The following is a 23,989-nucleotide window of genomic DNA, read 5'->3' on the forward strand; positions in this document are numbered from 1 at the left end:
CGGTGCGAGCGGCGGGCCGGGCCGGGGCGGGCGCGCAGGTTGCCTCGCAGGCTGCCGTGCCCGGCGTGTCGGGACAGCCGCCGCTCCGGAGCAGGAATGCAGCCGCGCACCCGCCGCGACGGGCCCCTTAAAGGTACAGCCCGGCTGCGCCGTGGCGCCCCGGGCTACCTGCCTCGCCTCGGCGGGGACTGGGAGTCCTTCCGCAGCGCCCTGGCACAGCGGGGCTGGAGCAGGAGTACCAAAAATAGTGACGAGGGGAGGGTTTCGCTGTGCTCTTAGCGAGCCGGGAGGTACTCCCACGAAGGCTCGCAATGAAACCTTTAGCTTTTTAGAGATTGTTCTTCTATCAACTGGCATCTGCTGTTTCTTCGTCTTGTGCGGTGGTTCTTGATTTTACAAGCGCGCCGGGCGGAGAAGAAAACATCTAACCGGTTCGCAAAATTGTTTGAAAAGAGTTAGAAGGCTTTTGGGGGAGGGGTATGGAGAGGAGATACGTACCTCATTTCTTTCCCTTCACTGCTTTGGCAGCTGCTGTATAATTTCACCCATCCGTTTTCTTCTGTGCTGCTCTGAAATTACAGGAAGCATTTGCAGTAGTGCTGCTGACCTCTATCATTCTACATGTATTGCCCCTGAGGCGCAATCATAGGGAGTTTGGGTTTCAAGTAATATTATTTCTCTTCTAACAAGAAACTTAATTGCAGGCAGCTTTGAAGAATGTGCAAAGCCAGCTTGGATTGACTAGAGAGGGCTGTAGTTCCGTCTATCAGAAAGCCTGCTTTTTAGGAGCCAGAAGTACTCTTGAGTTCCCAAATGCCACACAGATACTTAGCTGCCCTCTAGGAGTGAGAAGGTTCTAAAAGATAGATCTTAGTGTAGGTACAGATCTGGATGTGTTTTATTTTGGCTGTTACCCAGGTGCTCCTAGTTAATGTGTTTGGGCTGTTAACAGCCATGTGGGGGGATGTCTGATTGTAAAATGCAAGTTTGCTAGTAGGTGGTTGTTCCTTGATGTCTCTAGGATGCTTTTTTTTATGGCAGCTTGTTTGAAGCAGTTTTCCCATCAGTGCACTTTCACATATCCTCTTGTCAGATAGATGACTGTAAGTTTATGATTGGATGTGCTAGCTGCTTCCAGAAGTGAATATCCTCTTTCCTCCATCAAAATATAAGGAAATAAGGACACAATTTTGCAATAAGGACACAATTCTAGCAATCTGTTTCCTATTTGAAGCAAGAGAAAACATGAGGCGATACCAGGATGGAGGTGGCAGAGAAAATGCCAAAATTTGTGATGAATCAGTGTTCTTCCACTTATCTAGAAAATTTTCAAAGTTGTCCCTTAGAAATACCTGCGGGGTGGTGTGCAGCGTAACTGTCACAAAGCATCCGTGGAAGTTGCGATGCCGAACAGGTAAATTGTTAGTAAGACTTGGTCTTTTGCTACTCTGCCTCAGTGCAGGAGAACTTAAAGCAAACAAGTCTGCAAGACTGACCTTTGACTCTTTTGTAGTGGATAGTGGCAGATCAAACTGGAGAAGTCTGTGCCAAAAAAAACCCAAACCAGCGAAAGAGGTCTGCAAGTATCTTGAGTTCTTGGAACAGTGCATTGCAGATAAAAATAGGTATAGAGAGGGAATTTAATGCTAATGTCATGCACTGCTGGTGGCTGGAGTGAAGAAGGACCTGGTTTTAAGATGGTCCGTGTTAATATAAATACAGAATGTCACAGAACCTGTCTGGCTGATGTGTTCGCTGTTCTGGCTCCTGGAGCTTTGCCAGAAAAACACATACCTAATATCAAACCTTCACTTCTGAAACATCTTGACTACATTTTATTGTTGGAAACCTGAATGTGTTATTTCTGTAGAAGTGTATTTTGCAGTGGGAATCACAATTTCCACTGCTTGTGCTTGGCATTGCTATTGGTTCTACAGCTATTAGCCAAGTGCAAAGCACCCATTTTCTTATTGTCAACTTGGAGCTGATAATATTCTACTTCCTGGGTGTGCTGAGACTGCCAGGGTTTGCTGATCATCAGTTTGGATGATATTCACAGATCTCTTGATTACCCTGAATTATCTGGACTTTCTGTTTTCTAAAGTGGTGATGGCACTGAGTGGCATTCTGTATATTTCTAAAATGAAGAGCAGTATGCTGCAGGTGGTGACAAGTGGTGTTTTTTTTGTTTTGCTTTTGACAATTCTGTCTACTAAAACATAGCGGAAAAGCACATAGCATAAATCTTCCAGTATGAAGTTAGCATTATTATTGTATTTAGTGTGTATAAGCAGTTTTCTAGTCTCTTTCTAGAAGCTTTCAGTTGCATGCTATAGCACTGTTTTCTGCAATAGAGAAACTCTTCTTGTATCTTGGGAGTGTGGGTGTATGCAGTAAGAAAATTAATAGGTGCGTAGTTACGTAAAGTGCCTGCATTTCCAGAGTATCTTGTGAACCTGGAAGAGGGGTATTCTCTTCCTCTGGGACACAAAATGTGATTTCACAAAACTGGTAGCTGTTTTTCTACATTGTATTCCTTGAAGTTACAAAAGAAGAAGTGGTTAGATATAAACACTATCCAGTTGTTTGTAGTTCAAAACAGAAAGCAGTACTTGCTGTATGTTAACTAGAAAAAGAAATCTAAGTGATTTGTATGTTGTTTTTACTTGTAAATGCTCTCCAGACTAGTGAAATTAACATTAAAAATAGCTAAAACATTAATTCTATGAGAATGATCTGTAGTCTGATAGTGCTCTTGAATCTTCGTGCATTCTTGTGAAATAGGCAAATACTATCCTTGTTTTGTAAATGTGGGAAGTGAAGTAGAAATTTTCTTGCCCAAGGCCAACTCCATTTGCCCTAGAATGCAACTTGCTGTCGAACACAATAGAATGTATGCTTCATAACACTTATAAAAGCTGATAAAGAGATATTATCTTATAAACCAGTCAAGGTTTTAAAAATAGGTTTATTTAGTAAGTGTATGTTCTGCAGCTTAATTTAATTCCTTTGCTGCTTGTGACTATTTCTCTTTTTAATAATACTTGCATTTCTCTTGCTGATGGTTAAAAGATCATAAAACCACAGAAATTTTACTGACTCTCTGTTCGAAAGGGTGAACTAGTAAATAAAGTGTTATTAAAAGAAAGGTGGATACTTAATTTCTTTTGTCTGCTGTTATTTCTAACTTAGCCATTTGTGATGTTTTTTTGTATGGGTTTGCATAGTCAGGTAGTACATATGGAGGCTTAAACTGACCATCTTTTAAGATGCCTGGCTTTATCTAATAAAACATCCAGAGCTGGAGCTCTGGCATTCAACAAACTCGCCCCCTTAAATGGCATACTGTATTTAGCAGCTGTGCTTCACACAGATCATGACAGAACACACTAAATGTAGTTGTCATCCACGAAGCTCATGTTTGTGATGGTTAGGCTCTTACTTTTGTGTCTGTGATGCCAATGGTTCTTTGCCATTGCTGTTAGGTTAGGTTAAGTATTACCCTTTTATGGGATTTATTTTGTTTCTGCTGAGTGAAAACTGGGCATTGTATTGCTCCTTGAATATCTTCTTTCTTCTGTCTGTAGGTTTCCATTTCCCTGTACTAAAGATAGTAAGCGTATGGATCCAGGGGCTTGTTATCCTGTAGACTTGTGGTTTATTTATGCTGTATATCTGGTTGCTCTGAGACTGTTACCTGGGAGTATTTGACTGCCCTCCTGTTGTGAGTGAATTCATGTTCAGGTTTTTCAGCTTTCCAGGCATGTTTTTTTGCCTCTCTTATGCAGAACTGTCTGTTAGATGCTGAAGCATTCCAGCCTGTGCATATAGTCTGTGGGACTCTTGAGCTGCAGTCATTCTTTCTGTGAGCAGCAAATCTCCAAGGCTGTTGTGAGCCTAAATGAAAGGAGACTCGCTGTGTGAGGACAGGAAAATGAGTTTTCATGAAGACTTTATTAACATCAAATGGAGCTGCTGTTTGTTGACTTTTGTAGTACTGAATTGTGAATAACTGAAATTCCTCATATCAGGGAATTAGATAATTTAATACAGAAGACAAATTAAAAAAGGGAATTGAAGTGTCATGAGCCCAATTCTGATGATATGAGATGTATTAAGCATTCTGGTACAAGCATGTTAGCACACCTGTGGGTTGGAAAGTAGTAACAGAAACTCTGTTTGTCATGAGGTTCTTAGGTGATTAAGTTCTTCTGGTATTAGCCACCAGTCAGCAGTCACAAACCATTAGGATTAAAGAACAGTAATGTAGATGCATATTCAGTGTTTGTACTGCCAGTTGCAGGTTTGTCAAAAAGTGCATGACTGAAGACAGCGCAGGTCTTTTTTCTCAAGCTGTGGCATGCTGATAGCAACTTTCTGGTGTTGCAGTACTCAGATGTCAAAAGCACTGGATTTTTTCCCTAAATGGGTTAGAGTTAGAATAGGATTCACCTTCCTGTACTATAGTAATGGGGTTGTGTAAAGAACTGTTGTCCAGCAAAGCTTCCAGTAGATAATATATTTACCTGAAAACAGACCCCATGTTCTGTAGTGTCAAGGTGCAGTTTTACTCTTGGAGTTAAATCTACCAGCATATGACCAGTATAATCTACCAGTGAGACCTTATCATGACTCCAGGCAGGGGAGACCCCTCTCCTGGCTACCAGCATGGTGACTTCCTCCATATGCCCTAGCAGGGCATAGTCTTCTGTGTCTCTTTGTTACTGCCTGACAGCCCCTCCCAGCTGCTGGAGCTTTCTGTTTCTATTGCATAGCAGCAGTTCTTTAATCAGAAATCTTGTTAGTATTCAAGGATAATTGATCCGACTCTCTGGTAGGGGGTGGGGACCCAGCCTTCCATCTTTCTCCTATTTGCCACCCCCAGTTTGACCCCTGTTGTCTCTTTGTTTTCTCCTGTTAAGTTTGTGCCAGTGATATGTGTGTGTGCTGTTTTTCCAAGCAGCCTAAAGTTGGCTGTAACCAAGAGCAGCAGTTAAATAGAGCCCGATTTCCCCGCTTCCTGGCGTTCAGTTGTTCGGCTCCATTTTCTGGTCTTCTGTGTTTTTGATTTGCAGAGAAGGAACTTACTTGGTGCCCCCGGGCATCTCTTAAACCCATTAGAACAAACTCCATTATTTCACTGTACTTAGAAATCCTCCTCCTTTAGTCCCAGCATCCATCAAAATAATGTATCCTCTGTAAGGCCCTCTGGAAAATGTTTAATAGGATCTTTTCAAACTCAAGGAGAGTTCCAGTTGGAAAGGGGGAGGGGAGAAGGCTAATGGAAGATCTGACTGTGACTTGCAGTAAGCCTGAACTTGGCCTGTGTCAGCTCTCCCTTCACCTCCATGCTGAGGGAAAGCTGAACAGAGCGGATCCAACACTGGGATCAAAGCTGGAAACAAAAGGCTTTGGGAGAAAAATTTCCCGTCTGGCCAAGAGGCAGCCACACAAAAGTGGTGCATAATTTATCACTTGAGGTTTATTTCGGCTGTGCTCCTTCTGGAGAGAGGAGGAAAAAAGAAGTGACTCTCCTGCTGTTTCGAAGTGGATAAGTGATGGCTTTGGAGATTTGAGGCAGGAAGGAGCTAGAGATACCATGGAAAAACCTTTTCAGTGCATTCTGTATCCAGCTCCTCTCTTCAGACATGGTCAGACATTATTTCTGTTGAGGGGAACCCTATTCTTGCATTTTGAAGTTTCAAAGATTGAGGACTTTTTAACTTCTCTGGTAACTGGTGGAGTGGAGTGGTGTTGCCCTTGGTAAAATCAAGTTCTTTGATTTTCCAAGGCGTTTTTCTTAAGTTAAGGATTGGTCTAGGTGGCTCTGTGTAGCATGAAGGAAGAGGCTATGTTTGCCCCAAAGGCTTTATAGTCTTAATTGGACAGCTAGAATCTGATAAGGATCAGGGGTGTGATAATTCTACTGGGATAGATAAGGTCAATATTAAAATGGTATTGCTTTCTAATTAAATTTCCTTTGGGTTTGGTCTAATGGGAAAAGCTTCCGAAGTTTTTCATGCCAATCACTTCTTAGAACGAGGACAAAGAGAGGTTTTGGGTAGGAGATGGCATCAAAGGCTACTTAAAGCTGGTAACTGTGTAAATAAAGATGAGGAAGCAGATGCAAGAGCAGTGTAAACCATGAGAAGAAGGTAAAGGGATATAGGAATATAGATATTAACAGAAGCAAAAATAGGCATTTTGGAAATGAGAGCCAAAGACTTGAGCTGGCAAAGGAACGGAAAAGTTGTGTAAGGAAATTCAAGTGGAGTAATTATGTAGGATCTGATGGCAGAAAGAGTTGTGAATTAGGTAGGATAAAAGATGGAAATTTGGAAAGTGAAGATGAGCATTGAGCATAATTTAACTGCTGAGACAGGGAAAGACTTATTTTACTAATGCTTTAAAGGAGGATGTGACAAATTGTTAGGAATCTGTGACAGTAGAGTCCCTGACCTAATGGAGTGGTATTTTATAAAATAGTAGGAGCCTAACAATGGGGTCAGAGGTGGAAAGGGAGACTATTAGCAGAACACTGAGATGGTGAACCCATGAGATAGCTCCATCACCACCTCTGACAGATTCCACATTCCACCACTGCAAACAGTCTTGGTAACACATAAGCCAGAAGGATTTTTGAGCGGGATGCCCAGGAAGGTATTTTGAAGGGCAGTATTGTCTGGAAAAGTGTGTAAAATGGGAGGGCAAAACTGAAGTGAGAAGCTAGAATTTTGGAGATAATTGCTTGGACAAAAGCATGAAGTGAGAATAGGGATTACTATGTGTTTGGTAAGAAGTCTGGATATAGAAACAAGTGTAAGACTGGTGGCAGAAAATTACTCTTTTCCTGGAAAACCAGGCTACTTCTCTTCCCTTTCCCCATTAAGAATTGCTGTATGAAAGAGTGAGTCACTGTTGTAAGCAGCTAAAACATTGACACCTGATGTTCTCAGCCTTCTTCTCTGAAAGGCTTGTAAGAAGCATTCTGGGACTGTGCAGGGTTAGAGGGAAATACACACTCTGCTCCTTTAGCCTGAATCTCCAGCTCCGTCAGTTCATTTGACTTGGTGACAGCTGGTTGTGCTGGGAGAAGTTCTTCCTTAAGGTGCAGCCATTCCGTGTATCAGAACTGTCTCGTGGGATCTAGGGTTAGAATAAAATAAAGACACACCTTCCTTCTTCTTTTTTTTTTTTCCTTTTGCTCCCACCCAGTTTTAGTTCTGAATTTCCATAACTGCTGAACAGTCAAATCCTTTCTTTGCAATTCTGAGGGTGGGGGAAAAAAAGGAGGGAAGTCTTGGGATTGTAATTTCCTGCTTCTGTTCCAAGCTTCTGAAGATGAGCCGGGAGGTAGGATAATTCTCTGAAAAACTGCATTTGTTAAGAGGAGGCCAGCTTTACTGCTGTTCTTTCTTTGTTATTCAGACTTTGCTACTTCTTCGGGCTTGACAAATTAAAAAAATTAGTTTTCTGGAGCCTTAGAGACTGTATTCTTGTAACTGTGATTTTTGAAGCCTGCTACTCCTGAAGAGCCTGAGTTGAGTTTCTTGTGGCTGGAGGACATTCCAGTCATTTGTGCTGCCTTTAGAAAAGGGCCTTAATCACCATAGTACCTATTTGCGTGGGGAAAAACATAATGAGTCTGTCTGTGAGGGAAAACTAGAGAGTTTGTGGTGTGGGAAAGGGGAGATAGATTAGAGGCTGCCATTCTGGAGACTTTAATGGCCAAGAAAGAGGAGAGAATATTCATTGATAAGTAGGAATGCTAGAGGATTAGCTGCATTTTTGTCATGGATCTCAAATAGAAGTTTTCAGTGTCTAAATCTTAGAAAGCATGATGCAGGAGTAAAAGAGACTGGGTCAGGAGTCCTTCAAGAGGAATAGTCATTGCCTTGCAAACAGACCTAAGTTAAATACAAGGAAAGAGCAGGTCAAACTCAGAGCTGTATTCATGCAGAAATGAAGTGGTGAGGGGAATTTTCTTGAGGATTGTCTTGGGAACAGGGAAGGACTGATTTGTCTTGTTGGTGTGGTTATGGCCCTTTGCTATCTTAAGGAAGGCTGCCTCTGCATTCTTCCCTGATCCAGTGAACAGCAGCTGTAAGAGGGTGTTGACTCATGAAGAGCTGATTGCCGAGCAGTTATCTCCACCACAAGGGTGGTAACCTCATGTGTTCCAGTTTGAATTGTCACCACTCATGAATCACTACTGTCTGTAAGCCTTTGTTCACTGCATTTTTGACTATGGAAGAATGCGGATCTGCATTACCTTAAACAACAGAAGACCTTTAGACCTTTTCGGTGTTAGTTGTTGGTTTTAGGGGGTTTGTTTTTGTTGTTGTTTTCTTTTTTCTTCCCCAGGCACAAGGTCCTTTTATCTGGGAAGCAGGTGAATCCCCTGCCTGTGCCTCAACTCCTCAGAAGGCCAGATTTGTCGTCTTTGCATCTTTGACAGTTATGCTGAGTAATTTCTATGCTACCAGTACTCAAGCAAGAGCAATCTTGGTGTTCCCTGACTTCTGTAACCTTTAAATACAAACTTGGGCTTGAAGCAGCTTTTTCACTAGCAGGAGAAGCCTGTTATTTCTCTGAGGTTTCTCTTGTTTGTGACCTGCCTTCTGTGAACTGGAAGATGAGGAGCTGTAATCTTCCATTGCTCTTAGTGCAAATTCCAGACTAGAACAAAATAAGCAAGTTGCTTAGGCTTAAGTTTTCCAGTCAGTTGTCCCTAGAAAATGTTGAGCATGTTTTTGGTGCTTCTTTTCTTGCCTTGTTATGATTATTTCTTCACCCTGAAGTCTTCAGAAGTCTGGGAGCAAACTTTTAAGATTGAAAGGAATGTCTAAAAAAAAAAAATAAATGGACGATTCCTGTGATAGTTTGTGGTAACTTTTTCTTGGTTGTGCTGGAGAAGCAAACTTGATGATGGTAATATGTATGCTGGAAGAATAAGAGAAACTCAAATGATTATTTTTTGAGAAAGGACCCATGAGCAGTTTTTGTGATGAGATGCTTTAGAACAGACGGGCATGAAAGAGGTGTGGCAGACACTTGCCTCCTTTAAATTCTTGACAAAACCCCACTTAGTTTTCACCTTGTGTACCCAATTAAGCTAACACAGTTAAAATATAGAAATAATGGGAGATACAGGGCAAATTAGACCTATGTATGGTTCATCAATCGTAGGATAAAAATTAGCAGTACTCAGACAGAAGCCTTCGTGCAAGGAAGGGAATGAGGCAGAGATGACATCTTTGGTATGTACATCTTGACTTCCCCACTCAGGCAAAACAGCCTCTGAGCTCAGGCTTCGATTAAGTGACTGGGACAGCTGCCAAAACACCTACGTTTGCTGGCTAATATACTGCAGTGCATTGGTCCTGCAGGTTAATCTGGGAAAGGCATGGAGTGTTATCTGGGTTTGTCTTGGGTATTTTCTTGAACAACATCATAACAACATTCTTTGCATCCTGTGTCAAGATCTTAAACTAAATGTGGTGGCAATACTAAAACTGCTTCTTGAAATGTTGTGAGGACAGAGGGCGATTGGAGTTATAACCCAGAAGACCAGGTAGCCTAAGGAGCCAGCTTTTCTGACTGTGCAGGCTGCATACCAAAGTCTCTAAGGTATGTGCTTTATGGCTCCATGCCCTTTAGAGACAAGCAGAAGGGGAGTGGCTCACAGGAGCAAAATGACAGTAACTCCATCAGGAGAATATTACCTGTTGTGGGATGGGACTGAGCTAAGGTGGGTAGACAGCACAGACCCTCCACAGCCCCACAGTAATGATCCTTGGGAGCCTTTGCATGCTTAAGGCTCTGTGTGGCTGTGCTGGCTGTGTAAGTGGCCCCAGCAAGGAGGATGTATTTGAGCTGTTCAAACCATTAGAACTGAATACAGTGCTGATATTTTCCTCCTATACTAATCAAGAGTAAATTAAATGTTTCACTCCCACAAGAACAAACTCCAGAGCTCAAAACCAATTCTTTTTATGCAGTCTCATCCAAAGCAGCAAACATTCTCTCCACCTGAAAGTACAAAAGAGCCATAGGCTGAAACCAAATGAAAATGCTATCCATGCCTATGAAAACATTGTTTATGGATTTTGACGCTCCTTTTTGAGGCTTGGGAAGCAAATTATTTAATGCACAATTCATATGAGAAACTAGTCAGAATCTAAGCCAGAACACAAATTTCTATAGCAGAAAAAAGAAGTCTGAACCTGCTAGGCAGCTAGACTGCCACAAGTTATTGTGGCACCTAGTGTCAAGTGAAATGTGCAAAGTCAAGTCAGACTTACCAAATACTGCGCTGGCATGTGCAATTTGGATTGCAAGTAGGATACAAGGAGAATACTATAAACAATAAATGTTGGAATAAGAAGTAAAAGGAGAGGCTTCTAAGAAAATTTCATAATCTTGAGTGAAAGATAAAATATATTACAGCAAGGAACACTTACCTTACTAGAAATAAAATGTTATTCTTTGGAACATTTTCATTTCTATCCTTGGACTCCATGCCATGTATCCCTTTCTCTTAAAACCTTGATAGATTCAGGCCCTTCATATGTTGAATCTAGTTCTGGAAGAAACTCAAGCGTGCTGCTTTTTACATGTGGGTAACACTTGCAGAGGTTGTTTTGCCAATAAAAGTGTCCTTGAATTGATTGTGGTGGGATGTGGTGTGAGTTCTGATATAACATGAGGCTCTTCCCAAGTGCAGATTTTGATGAGAACTCATCTCTACAATCTCTAGTAATTTTGTTTTCTTGTTGCTGTTGTGAATTGGCTCCTTTCTTTCTGTGGTCCATTGTTGTATGGATGATGTTTGGAAATGAAATGTCTTCCATCTGGTTAAGAAGTTTGATTTATCCTTAGGGGCCTGAACTGCTGTCTTTGCTAGCAGAAAATAAACAATGTTCCAACTGTCCCCAATTATCACCCACTTGCCTTTCTGCAGATCCATGTCTTTTGCAAGGATCCTAGAAGACATGACTTAAGGATCATGAATTCAATTTTGCCAATCCTCTGTTCCTTTATATTGATCAATTTAGTCTTCTCCTCCTGTTTAAACTTGGTAAATTAAACACACTGCTTAAAACAATTAAACAGTGGGCTGGACCGTGGATGTCTGGTTTGCCTGGACACAGCTGATGACTTGTTTCAGGTGGCACTAGGAATGCAACTCCAAATGACTTAATAAGGGCACATTACTGATTTGGAGTAGGGTTTAGTATAATCTTGCTTTATAGGAAATATTGTCATCAAAATACAGTTTTATGGTAATAGAAAGCCCATGTTTTGGAATAGCAGAATTGGAGGAGTTTTTGCCGCTGCTGCCTTTTGTTTTAGTAAGCTTGATATCTCTCTGAGAGAGTTTGTTTTGGTGGGGATGCTGGGATGTTGTCACTGCTGAGAATTTTTCTCAGCCTGCAGTATGTGTGGTTTGGCCTCCAGCTGCCGGGCTTCCTCGGCCCAAGGGTGTGGTTTCTTGTTGCACCCAGTCTGGTGTAACTGTGGGTTGCCCCAGAGAGCAGTCTTACCGCCTTGTCCCTTTGATAGGTCTGTGTAGATGTCTGCTGGATGAATCAGTACAGCTTGCTGGTTTGTCACAGAACTGGCCTGCAGAATGGTGAAACCACAGGCTGTGTGGTATTGGCAATCTGAAATGAGTTGCTCTTCAGTGAGCTCATCAGTATAGACCTGATGGAAGGGACAGAGTGAGGTAAGACTGACCATATTTTTGGCACTGACTTGCTGCTCCTTTGCTTTGCCTTGATAGCAATTTGGAAAGGCTTTCCCTAGAAACAAGGAAAGGTGCGAATTCAAGCCCAAGACTTAATTTCTGTGACTCATGTAAGCATAGGCCTCTTTATTTTATTGTTACTTGTATGACAGTCTTAGTGCTGTATTAGCATCCAAATGTGGTGAAAGATCAAACCATAGATGTTGCAACTGGTGCAGTACATTAATTGGTGATAACCTTTGTGGTGGAAACTTCTATTCAGTAGGGTTGGAAGAAAAGACCTACTATCTTATTTTAGTTGGGCTGCCACAGACTAATGTGAGTTGTTGCCAGAGAAATGGTCAAGCTGAATATGAAAAGCTTTATCGCCTTGCTAGTGCCTTGATTCTTCTTCCTTAATCTTGCCATTTAAATGACTGATGTCTAGCAGAGAGTTGGTTTTTGACCCTTATTCGCAGACTCTGGATCAGAATTTTGCTTGCTCTCCCCACCACTCTCCACTAATGTAGTGTGACGTTGTGGTTTGATAAGCCTGGCCTGGGCTTGCACACAAAAGAAGGCACAAAATTCACTCTCCTCTTGAGCTGACATGGAAATGGCAGTGCTGATGAGAAGTGTCTGGTTAGTCACAAGAAGACAGAGCTAGCTGTGGGAAAACATAAGCTGTCTAAATGGCCATTCCTGTTCTCCCTGAATGAATATGTGGCAGGCTGAAGGGAAAGATGTACATAGGATGAATCTTACACATGAATTGTCAATTGGATCATGTAAAGATTCACTCTAATGGAAATCGGAGCTTCACAGGGTTACTTGCAGCATGTGCATACAATAAAGACACTCCCTGCTCTGAAGAATTAATAATTTCTATATGTAGTAAATTGACAGATGTATGAAATAATGAGAAACCCCCCCCAGTGAAATACTGATAATGTAGTAGATAGAGGCACTACTTCAGCTTTGCCTTTTAGTCTGTATGGTGATGCTTCTTCCTGCCTTTCTGTTGAAGCTGCCTTTCTCTAATTGTTCTTTTTCCTCTTCTGAATCACTGCACAAATTAAAAAAACATTATCACAATTAGACGTTTGTTGTTTCTGAGCTCTGTTACTGCGGGAGTGAAAATTATTCTCAGATGTGTCCTCCTAAGAGGATTTAGCTGCTCTTTTTGTCCTGGATAGTGCATGTTCCTGTTATCTGCCAGCATATTCAATAAACGGTTGGCACTAGTCTAATGAGTAGCATCATGTCTAAACACAGCTCATAAAAATATGTTCTGTGTCCATGACTCTTCCCACCCTTTCCCCTATCCTGACTGTAGCATCTCTTAGGATGGATTACAAAATGGTATTTAACCATGTGATCACAAAGGTCAAGAAATTTGAGAACAGAAGCTGAACTTGGTTAGAAATCCAAGTTTTAACCCTAGATTCCTGATTCAGGATAGTTTAGCTGTGGCCAACTTTACCTAATTATTAAATGTTCCTTTTTGCTGCTTTGTAGCAGCAAGCTAGATTGCTGGGTAGAATTCTGTGAATACCGATTGGCTCCAGTGGCTGTATTTACCCAACGGCTCAAGTGTTTTTCCCTGCACCCCCTGGAGATCAGCTGTACAGAACTTGGGTTGGAAGTGCCATCTTTGCAAGCTGTTACATAAAGATTCCCTATGGTTGTTGGGCCAGGTGTGCTAATGGCTAGGTCTGGAATTTTTTTACTTTTCTCTCAGGAGAGTTGACAACATTATTTTGGAGTTCGCAGACTTTTTTGAGGATAAAGAAGTTAACTATGGTGACTCCTTGCTTAATAGCTGTTTTTTTTTCTGCACACTGAAGTCAGTGGGTTTTTCCCAGATTAGAATGTTATATTTTAAACATTTACTTAAGTGTAGAATGATCTAATTCACTGTGTTTATTCCTTTTCATAAGAATTTTCAGCACAGTAGTGTGCCTATCCTACTTCCAAATGTACAAATACTTGGTAAGCAGACTGTAAGAAGAAAATCACTCATGACCCAGTGTAGTAAATATATTTGTAAAGCCTTAAACAGGAAATGACCCCATCTACTTCTGTCAGTTTGCCTCTGAGGCCATGGTTCTGCAAACAGTGAAGTAACAGCAGGAATCAAACAGGGCTGGGTGAGGAGGAATTGGAAGATGAAGCCTTCAAGTTTGCATGTTTTTGAAGCTCATTGCCCACTGTGCCACTTTTGCTTCTCCATTTTTTAATCAGGCTGCACAAAGTGATGCCAGTTAGTGGGGGTTGTAAGGCTGGCAGTAAGAGAAGGAGGGCTAAGAGCTCTTTAGGGTAGCACAACTAATGAATATAAAATCACCTTCCTGAAGCTTTTCTCATTTTGAGCAAATATCATTCTGTTTCTGGAGAATCTGAGAGTTGTGTTACCACTTATATTTAACTAAGACTGCCTTCTGTCACTTGCTTATTGTGCACAGAAGAAGGTTCGTTTCAGGGGGATACTGGGAAAGATATCAAGAAACTAGATTACAGCATGAAGGACAGAAAAATTTATCTTCCCAATGGAAAACAGACATATTCCTCTGAGGCCTTGATATCTAAATCATTATTTATGTATTCCATTTGCCAGGTGTTCGTGGAGTTTTAAGGAGAGGTATGGGAATGATTTCCCAAATGCTGTTGCTATTTGTAATTGTACGTTGTTTGATAATGTACAGTAAAAAAAAAAAAAAAATGAAAGGAGAGTAATGGAACTCTAAGCAAGCTTCTCAAACTCTGGACTTAGTGGACCATGTTCAGCCTCAGAATAAAGGACCAGGAAATGGGGAAGCTAACTGAGCTCAGCCTCTGAAGCTGATGAGATGGGTGCTGTCATGACTGTAATGCTGTATAACTTAGTTGGGTACTGTGACTTAAGTTGACCTGATCTTGACTCGTCAAGGCTTGTTGTCTGAAAGTCCAAATGTACCAGATGCTCTTACTTAGAGATTAATCCGTGGGAGTAAATGCTATATTCTTATCGTGTCTGGGAATGGTAGCATAAGATACCAGAAAAATTCAGCAAATTTAGTCAAGATATAAACTGCACACTAAGGTCTTTTTTTCCCTGTCAGAAATACTTCTTTTTTTCTTCCTGACTGAAGAAAGGGTAATTTTACTGCGCAACTATTGAAAAGAACAACTCTCCACTTAGCATTGGAAAGAGAGGGGGAAAAAAAGTCTGTATTTAACTGAAAAAGCTCCCATGAACTTTTCAAGGTAGACTGTAATTACCGGAGATAAAACTCTGCTACAAGTAGACAAGTAGCCCTGTGTTCTGTCACTTCTCTGTTGTTATCCAGTCATTTTAGGTAGCATTTATAGCACTGATGTGCCTGGGTTGCTCTTTAATCAGAGGAAGTACTCTATATTTGGCTGAATGATATTATGTCTTGCAATGCCCACAAATTCACTTAAAAGCGTGATTAAACTTAACTTGTCTGTTGTACCCTACTCGCCAAAGTATGATGGAATAACAGAAGGAAAATTGCTCTTGAGTCACTGTGGTAAATGCATCTGTAAGACAGGAGACATCACACTGTCTATTGATGGGTTTTGGCCCTGAGATCATGGTTCTAGCAAAAGGAAGTATGCTTGCATGGGGGACACAGAAGAGTTTAAAAGCTTTTCAAGTATGAAAAATTCTTCTTCCAAGGCTGAACGATGTGTCTGCTTAATGGTTTCTGAGCTTTATGAGGAATCTTTTATTTAGATAGGCACTTCAAATCCTGGAACTTGGTCCAGGAAGTAGTATCAGAAACACTTCTTAATAATATTGTTAATACAGACTATTCTCATGAGAAAAATCCGCAGGCATCTTTATCCTGCTTTTGTATGGAAGCGGTGGTTATTTCAATATGTGTGCATATCTTCTCACCCAAAACAACTGGTCCCAGAGAACAGAAGTTTTGTGAAAACAGGCAGCACATTAAAAGGAAGGGACCACAGAAGGAACTTGGCTGTGGGTGAAGATTCCTCCTGAGTTTGCATTTTGTTAGACATGAAAGAATCCCCTCCCTCCATTTGGCAACAGATGCATCAAAATTGACTGTTAAGAGATGAATCTATCTGAAACTGGCTTTGCGGATCCTGTTTCTCATGTAGCTGTTGAGATTATTCGGGTGTGCAAGCTGGGGTCTTAAAGGACATAAGCCTGTTTCCAGGTCCCCAAGCAGTGGCAGTGGTCTGAGTGGTTAGTTCATCAAGCCCAGGAGATGTTTAGCCCTTTCTTATTAGGAGGCAGAGGTCTTTAATGGGCTTTAATTGGGTTGCACTTTAGGACTGCTCAAAAGCTTTATTTGGTTTAGGATGTGGCTGCTTGGTTAGTAATATTTCTGGAAAGAAGCATGTTAAACCTGTGTTTTGAGCTAACTGGTTGCTGACTATTTCCCAAATATGAATGAGGTTTTGGGTGGGGTTTTTTTGTGGTTTTTTAATGTTTAAACTCATGAAGTTTTTGGACTGGATTTTATCTGTTAAGGTTATGATATTGTGCTCATCCCCATCTTTATGGGTCCGTGGAGGCTGTGCTCTCTTGTATACCAAGAAATTTAACGTAGAATATCTGAAATAATTACTATTGCCAGTGATCCGCCCTGTGCCTCTGAGTGGCTGAATATGAGGTAAAATATTGCTGAATGTCACAGTTTACAGCCTGACAACTTCCATTTATTTTAGCGTGCTGGGTTATAAACTGGAGCTTTAGGAACTGTGCACAAGTGTCCTGAGGTAATGTATTGCCAGATAAGATCCTCTGGATTGCTGGGTCTAGTCTGATTGAACTGGAAGGAAGCTGCAGGCGTGACTCTTTTTCCTTCTCGAGATGTGCCTCTTGCTCTTCAGGCTGTGTTACAAGGCATGTGTGCCTCAGCCTGGCCAGGGCAGAAGGGCCTGAGGGCTTTTGCTGAGGGCAGGCAAAGGAAGGAAAGGTGTCCTATTTACTCCTGGACGTGCTCAGCATCTTGAAGCACAAGAGAGACATTTTATAATGCAAGTTGAACCAGTTCTGATGTTTTTTTCTAACTAGTTACATCAGAAAGGCCAAGGATCATTACTTCTTTTGCTCATTTTTATTTATTTTTTTTTTTTTTCTTTCAGCCTTCCTCCCCCTCACCTTTTGTCTTGCATTCAGTTCACCCATCTGCATCTGGTCTTGCCCAGGCAGCTGCTGCTCTATTTGTATGTTCCCTGGGGGAGCTCTGGTGCTCCTTTAAGATCTCCTGTTGCTTTGGGAATTCACCTTTTAGACATGGTGCTTCATTAGCCTCTCTCATTTATTTAGTACTGTGAGAAAAGATTTCCCCTCCCAAAAAGCAGAAGAACGAGTTTCCAGCAGCATATGCTTGAGAGAAGAGTGTCTCTATGTAAATAGAACAGGTTTAAAAGCTATTGGCAAGGAAGCAGCTGGAGAGGTTTTGAAGGAATTTTGTTTGACCGAGTTGGCACTGTGAGGCCCTTAGGAGGCTAAGGCTGGAGAAATCCCCCTGCTCTTTCTCCCGGGAAGGTTTGTCCACTGATGAGTGACCGCACTGCCCCTGTGTACTGTTGCCTCTTGTCCCCTGCCTCGGTCTCAGCACGGATGCTCCTTTTTGTTGCAGCTCGTTAGAGGAAAAATAGCCATTTGGGATTTTTTCAACCATTGGGTTCTGCATTTCCTCATTTGCCGCCCCTGTCCCCTGCCGGGCGTTGTGGGAGTCGTTCCCTCTGCAGGCGATGGTGGGAACGACTCCGCCTCACTTATCATCAGTGACAAATCAATGGCAGCCTTCAGAAAGCTGGCCCCCAGGATCCCGGCTCGGCCCAGCTCTGGAGCAGTGGGAGGCATCCCTGCTGGATAAAGGACTCCTTGCAGCCCTGACTTGTTGCCTTAAATCTAACTGAGGAAGCCTTTTCAGTCTCTTCATCAGTGGCCCCCTCCCCTCTCGATTTGTCTTGGGGAAGGTGGTGGCTGGTGGAAGGGGGGCACATGGGGAGGTGGGGGGAGATGACAGTGGGAGAGCATTGGGGTTTGTAACACTTTTTCTGTTTCCCTTTCACAATAGTCTGGCTAGCACATGCAGAGCTGGGCGCACAAAGCCTCCCCGAAGTGCCCGGAGTCCCGCAGGGCTCCTCACAGTGAAAGTTTGCTGTGTGTATTCCTACCAACAATACAGCTGAGCCCAGCAACAGGCTTCAGCTTTGGGCAAATATTTCTACAGCTTTTCCTTAATCGCTTTTGAGGGGAGGAGGGTGAGATGGCTTTGAGAGGTAGGAGGGTGAAAGAAATTTTCTGTGTGCAAAGGAGACAAAAATAGATATGGGTGGACAGATTTACCTCTGGCTTCTGTGGTCCAGGCTTCTAAAATGAACCTTTGTCAGCATCCATGCTAAAGCTAGAGAGGGTTTGGGGAGCATCAGTGTTGGATCTGAAGGAAAAGGGAGATTAAGGCAGACAACACATAGTGGTTTCAGCTCCACTGGTCTAATTTTTTGTTTTTCTTTAAGAAGGAAGTGTAGCTGACAAGCCCTTTCTATGTAGTTTTATCCAAACTGTTGGTATAGACTGAAAGTACAGCTTGTTCTTTTTGTGCTAAGTTATGTCTAGGTTATTTCTGCTTAGCTGTTCTGTAGGGTTTATGCTTGATTTCCTATTCTCTCTATTACCTGTGAATTATTTCTCAATTTCTAGTTTATTTGATCTGGGTCGCAGCTCCAGATTGGAAAGTGATGTCCCTTTAAAGCAAATTATTTACCTTCACTATCTGATAGTTTTTGGCCTTGGATGTTGCTTGAACCCACTGCTATAGCCCTGGGATAGATAGGTAGGCTCATAGTGATGTGCTGGTTTTGTCTCCTGTTTCCAAAGATGCAGTGGAGATACCTAAACAGCATGAAACTGCTTGATTGGGTCAAGAAGAGATCATGTGAACCCACTTCTCTGTTGCATTACGAGATAAAATAAGCCAGGTGACCTCGTTTAAACATTGCTTTCCACCTCTGCATGTCTGACAGCAAGCTTGGCATTCCTACGGTTTGGAGTTAAATTCTTAAGTTGGTTAAGCTGTGTTGCATGTGTATTAAAGGTTCAAATGTCATCTTAGACCTGATATTTGTGTTACACTAGGAATGATACCAGAAGTATAATCCTTTTTCTAGGTGTGTTATATAAGAAATTGAATTTGGGCAGGAGGTGCTTACCATTGTCAGTTACCACTGTTCTCCCAGAACAAGGAATGCTTTTGCTCTAAGGTCATGGTTCCACAGATGCTTCACACTGAGCTTAACTAGGGGCTGCACATATGGAGACTGAGCTTCCTGGACTCTCTCTCCAAGGCCATATATAGGATGACTGAGACTACTGTGCAGTGGTAAAGCTGGGAGTAAAATTCTCAGCATGAATATAACCAATCCTTTTAAATATGGCATATCCTTACCTTTCATTTGGAGATGAGCACATAATATGAAACCTTATTTGTAGGAAGAAATTACTAATAGGCCAAATACAGACCTGAGTAAAAAGAACATAGAGTAACATCTGCCTTTATGGAGATGTTCAAGCACCCTTACCCTCACTAGCATCTGGTGACTGCCCTTTGTGTTCTATTACTGATGATACAGTATTTGTAGAAGCATCCTATCCATAGACCATCACAACTTCTAGTGAGGCAAGGTTTGTAGGAAAAGGGAATAACTTTAGTTAGATCAGCTAATGTGGCTGGAAAAACAAACAAAATTTTGGGAGCAGTTTGTCCTGAGAACTAAAATAGAAGTCTAAGTCTTTAAATGAAGCATAAGTTGAGAACATTTGCTTTGAGTTCAGCTTGACTGTGTTAGTGCATTGGATTTTATAAAGAAAGTTCCTGATGCTTCTGGAGCAGGAGGGGGATGAAACGTAGGAAAGGAGTTGGTGCATTAGGAACCAAGCCTAATCCATCTGATTTTCTCTTGCAGTTGATTTAAGTGTCACAAATTTTGAACTTTCCAGGCTGAAACCTGAGGAAGAGAGAAGAGTTTCTGCCTAAAACTGTCTGTGTAACTGAAGTTAGAAATGACTTGGTCAGTTTGGAGAATAAGGATGAAGAGTGCTTCCCCCCTCCATGTTTAAAACCTTGCCATAATATAGAAAAGTTTATGAATGTTAGAGAGTCTCTCATACGCTAGAAATTAAAAAAAAAAAAAAACAACAAAAAACCAAAACAACCTCAGTCCAAAATATCAGAAAAAACTTAAGGATGATTTGGTTTCTGAAATTCACCCATGAATAATGGAGTTGTAAATACTTTGCAAATATTCAAATATTTCTAGTATTTTAAAAACTTACAATCAGTATTTGTATGTGCTAAGTAGGAGTTAAAAACGCTGCCAGCAAAAGCCTCTTTGTGCTCACTATGGTGGACACTGTCTATCCAGTCACAGGCTTGAGTTACCCAGGAGCTCTGCTCCAGTTATTGTTCCCAGCGAAGGGCTCCAGAAAGACTCTGGTCCAGAGAATGCCTTCTGAGAGGCTGCCCTGTGGGCTGAGGGCTTCTTTGCTGGCCTACAGGTCACAAGGAGGAGGAGGAGGAGAAGACAGCTGCAGGAGGCTGTTTCTGCATGCCACAAAGCAGTGTTGAAGATTGTGTTGCAATGTGAGAAATAGCACGGAGAGCTGAGTCTGTCATCCCACAAGGGATCCGTGCAGGAACTGTACAGCTGTGTGATGTCAAATACCAAACAATACAACCTGTCTGCCTGTCAAATTATTCCAGGTAATTTTAAAGGGTTAATTTTTTTGGTAGCTAAGTGATGCAGATGGAAAAGAGCTATTCTTTTGCCATCAGCTTGCACCTGGCTTAAACTTGTATATTTCTACTTGTGGGATAGAGAGAAGGGACTGTGCTGGCATCTGATCTGGACCGAGTTTGAGTTTATGGTCATTTTTCAGGGGAGATAAAAAAAGCAAAGTTTAGGAGGAAGGAGTAGCAGAAGAGAATTGAAGATTATAGAAGTAGGGAAGCTTGTTAAGAGACAGAAAGAAATGTGGGAATGTGGGCGGGTGGAAGGAGGGTTCTGGGTAGTGGGTGTGAGATGGGACACTGCCTTGTGCTCTCTTTTCCGCTGTCTAGCTCATACATCTAGCCTGTACCTTTTACTCCCAAGTCTCACTTTCCTGTATTGTCTCACCCACAAAGCAACTTTGTCTTTCATATTGTATTCTGTAGCCCATCCTTTTTCTTAGAAGAAGGGGACTTGCTAGTTTGAGAGGCCGAAGGCTGACCTGTTTGGCACTGTGTTTTCCCTTCATATCACCTGCGTTACTCCCCTTCTGTAGTGTTTTAGAAGCATCCAATCCTTGCGCAAACCATTCTTTGGCTTTTTAAGTTGGACACTTAGAAACAAGTTGGACACTTGGGTTTTTGTCATGGGACTCTGTCTGTCACAGATCTGGAAAACAGAGCTGATCATACCATTTAAAGAAGTAAGATGTGAAGGTGAATCTGTATTTATGGATTGCTTGACTGTTCTGGAAATAAATACCGTATAATAATTGTGCATTGAGTTCAGGAGTTTGCATTGCAAATAATATGGAGATTGTGTGGTGCCATAAACGTGCAGAAGCTGTGCAGGTGAATTTAATTCTGGGATTTCATTAAAGCTTTTTCTAACTTGTTTATAATGGATTTTAAATGCTCTGTGTAATCAATAGCAGCTGGATTTTTCTTCTGAAGCATGCTGCATAAGGTACTTCCTTTGCTAGACTGTTGCTCAGTTCTGTGTACCAGGAAGCAACCCTTTTAAATTCACACCTGTGAAACTAAATTTACTAAAGTCTTCCAGGCCTTGCCTCCTCATTTCCTTTCAGTGGAGTGAGAACTGGTGTTGGGGGCATGTCTCCTAGCATGGTGTTTACTGCTACGTCTGTGGTTAACCTGTTCCTCAAGAACATTCAATGCATTCAATTACCTGATGTATTTCCTCCTCTGTTGGGGAGTGTATTTGTATATAATACAATATTTTTACTTGGAGTTGTCCCATGGCAGTTCCTTTATTTTTCTGCTCCTGCAGGAAGAGAAGGTCCAGGTCTCTTGTAACACTGTGCTTGCAGCCTCTCTCAGACTCTTGACCCATTCCCTGTTGAATGAGAAAGTTGAGTAAAGGCCACAGGTCTGTAGATGAAAAACACAGGGAATGTGAGTTGAGATCCATGTTAATTTCCCTCCGGAAACTGCCTCTCTGTAACTACAGTTCCAACATCCTCCAGAAGAAAAGGGCCCTGTCCCCCCTAGAGCCCCCCTGGCAAATTTGATGTTCCTTGCAGCAGGGAATCCAGGCGTGGAGCGGAGCAGGTCAGCTGGGGCTTGAGAATGCTCCCTTTTGGTGTCTTCATTGCAGAAGGGGGTGGAGGCTCTTGCTGTTCTCAACCCCCTTCTTGCCCCTTCCCTCAAATCTCACAAGTAAATACAATTTTATTTTATTATATTGCTGCTGATCTGCTGTTGTTTTTGATACAAAAAAGGTGGAAGGGGCAAGAAGGAACGAAAGAGTCTGGCGACAGGAAGAGATGAATTGCTGAAGAATGACACTGGCAGGGACTATTGTTCATTTTAACGCTGGAGCAGGAGCAGAGAGAAACGTTCACACGCCATTCTTGGGCATCCTGCTGGGCAGGCTAGGAAAGGGGCATTCCAGCTGGTCGTGAGATTTGGCTGGACAGATTGAATTGGGCTGAATAGAATGCTCGCTGTTTTTTATTATTATTATTATTTTTTTTTCTTATAAAGAAACCCACTGATTAATTGCAATGGAACCTGATTAAAGGGAGAGTTTGAAATCCACACAGACATTAGACATAAAACTGTCAGCCTACCAGCATGTGATGACCGGGCCTTAACTCTTTGCAAGGCTAATGGGGGGAGGGGGATCCTCACTGGAGTCAACATTGCTCAGTCTCTGTATACATGTTTGTGAGAGAGAGGACTTCTGTCATTTGGAGAAGGAGTTGTGTGCACAGCAGGAGACCTATAAACAGACTGTATCTCATGAAAGAAAAGGAACTGAAGAATGAAAATAGGGTTTGGGGTCATTTTGTTCATGGAGAAGTTGTATGAGGGTTTGCTCAAATGTTACTAGCTATATTTTAATAGTTTTGCAGAATTCAGTCGCTCTTGTCCACCCATATCTGTCTTTCCTTCTGTGCAATCCTGAGTGTGGCAGTAGGAAAAATTCTGTGAAGAGACCTGTGAAGTCCCGCAGACTGCTTGAGGAATGTTGCAAAAGGACTTGGTAGAAACATGAAGAGCATAAAAACGGGGTAAATGCATAAAGGAGTGCTAGAATGTGGGTAAGAACAAAGCTGTAGCTGAGCTCAATTTGGGGCCTGGTTTGGAAAGTGGATGGCAGCTTGGACATACATTGTCTCAGCAGGGATGGGATGGAATTTCAGAATGCTTAGAAAACCCTTTCTAGGACTAAAAACTCATTTTTATTATAAATTGGCTTAATTTTACAATTTTGAAAAAATTCCATGTTGTGATACTTGTGGTTTTCTTTAACCCATTTTTTTGCTCATCTGAGTTAGTGTCTGGACATGGTTCAATGCTCTCTGCTCATTCTCTTCTTCTTTAATACCCTGTTTGTAGCTTGTTTCTGTTGAGAAGCACAGATGATTTATTCAAATAGGCTCTTCAGTCTTTGAAAGGGGTCTCTGTGCTGCAGTGCAAGGAGATGGGGGGGGGGGGGGCAAGATTCTCTTGCCCCCCAGCAATGCTTAGCTTCAAGTGTGGCACAGTAAAGGATGGCACATAAGTCCTCTAATGAGTGTGCTCTCCAGTCGTTTTATCTTTTCTACAGTACCCTGTGCACATGTGTGCCCACTGGCTTGGAAATGTTTCTGTAGAGAAGTGGAAAGAGTGGAGATAGGGTTGGAGCAAACAAAGGTCCTTTGTGGTCTCTGGGAAAATGACAGGGGAGTTGCTTTTTGCTCTCTGAAGCTCCTCATTCCTTCCAATTCATCGAATAGTTAAGGTTGGAAAAGGCCTTTAAGATCAAGGAGTCCAACTGTTAACCAAGTACTGCCAAGTCCACCCCTAAACTATGTCATTAAGTACAATTTCAACGTGCCTTTTGAACAGCTCCGTAATGGTGACTCTACCACTTTCCTAGGCAGCCTCTTCCAATGCTTGACAGCCCTTTTGGTGAAGAAATTTTTCCTAATAAATCTTAACTAAGCCTTCCCACGTGTAACTTGAGACTACTTCCTCTTGTTCTATTGCTTAT

The 23,989-nt window shown here is 42.0% G+C and overlaps 1 protein-coding gene across 1 annotated transcript in view; it reads left to right on the forward strand.

The window, feature by feature from the left end:
* Positions 1–1,245: 1,245 nt before the first annotated feature.
* The window catches only part of LRP4 (LDL receptor related protein 4), a 77,467-nt gene continuing 54,723 nt past the window's right edge, over positions 1,246–23,989 (forward strand). The window contains exon 1 of the mRNA XM_062495364.1: positions 1,246–1,414. Coding sequence (XP_062351348.1) covers positions 1,246–1,414 — 169 coding nt within the window. The remainder of the gene's footprint in view (positions 1,415–23,989) is intronic.

Source organism: Cinclus cinclus, chromosome 6 (genome assembly GCF_963662255.1).
Source record: "Cinclus cinclus chromosome 6, bCinCin1.1, whole genome shotgun sequence".
NCBI classification, from domain to species: domain Eukaryota; kingdom Metazoa; phylum Chordata; class Aves; order Passeriformes; family Cinclidae; genus Cinclus; species Cinclus cinclus.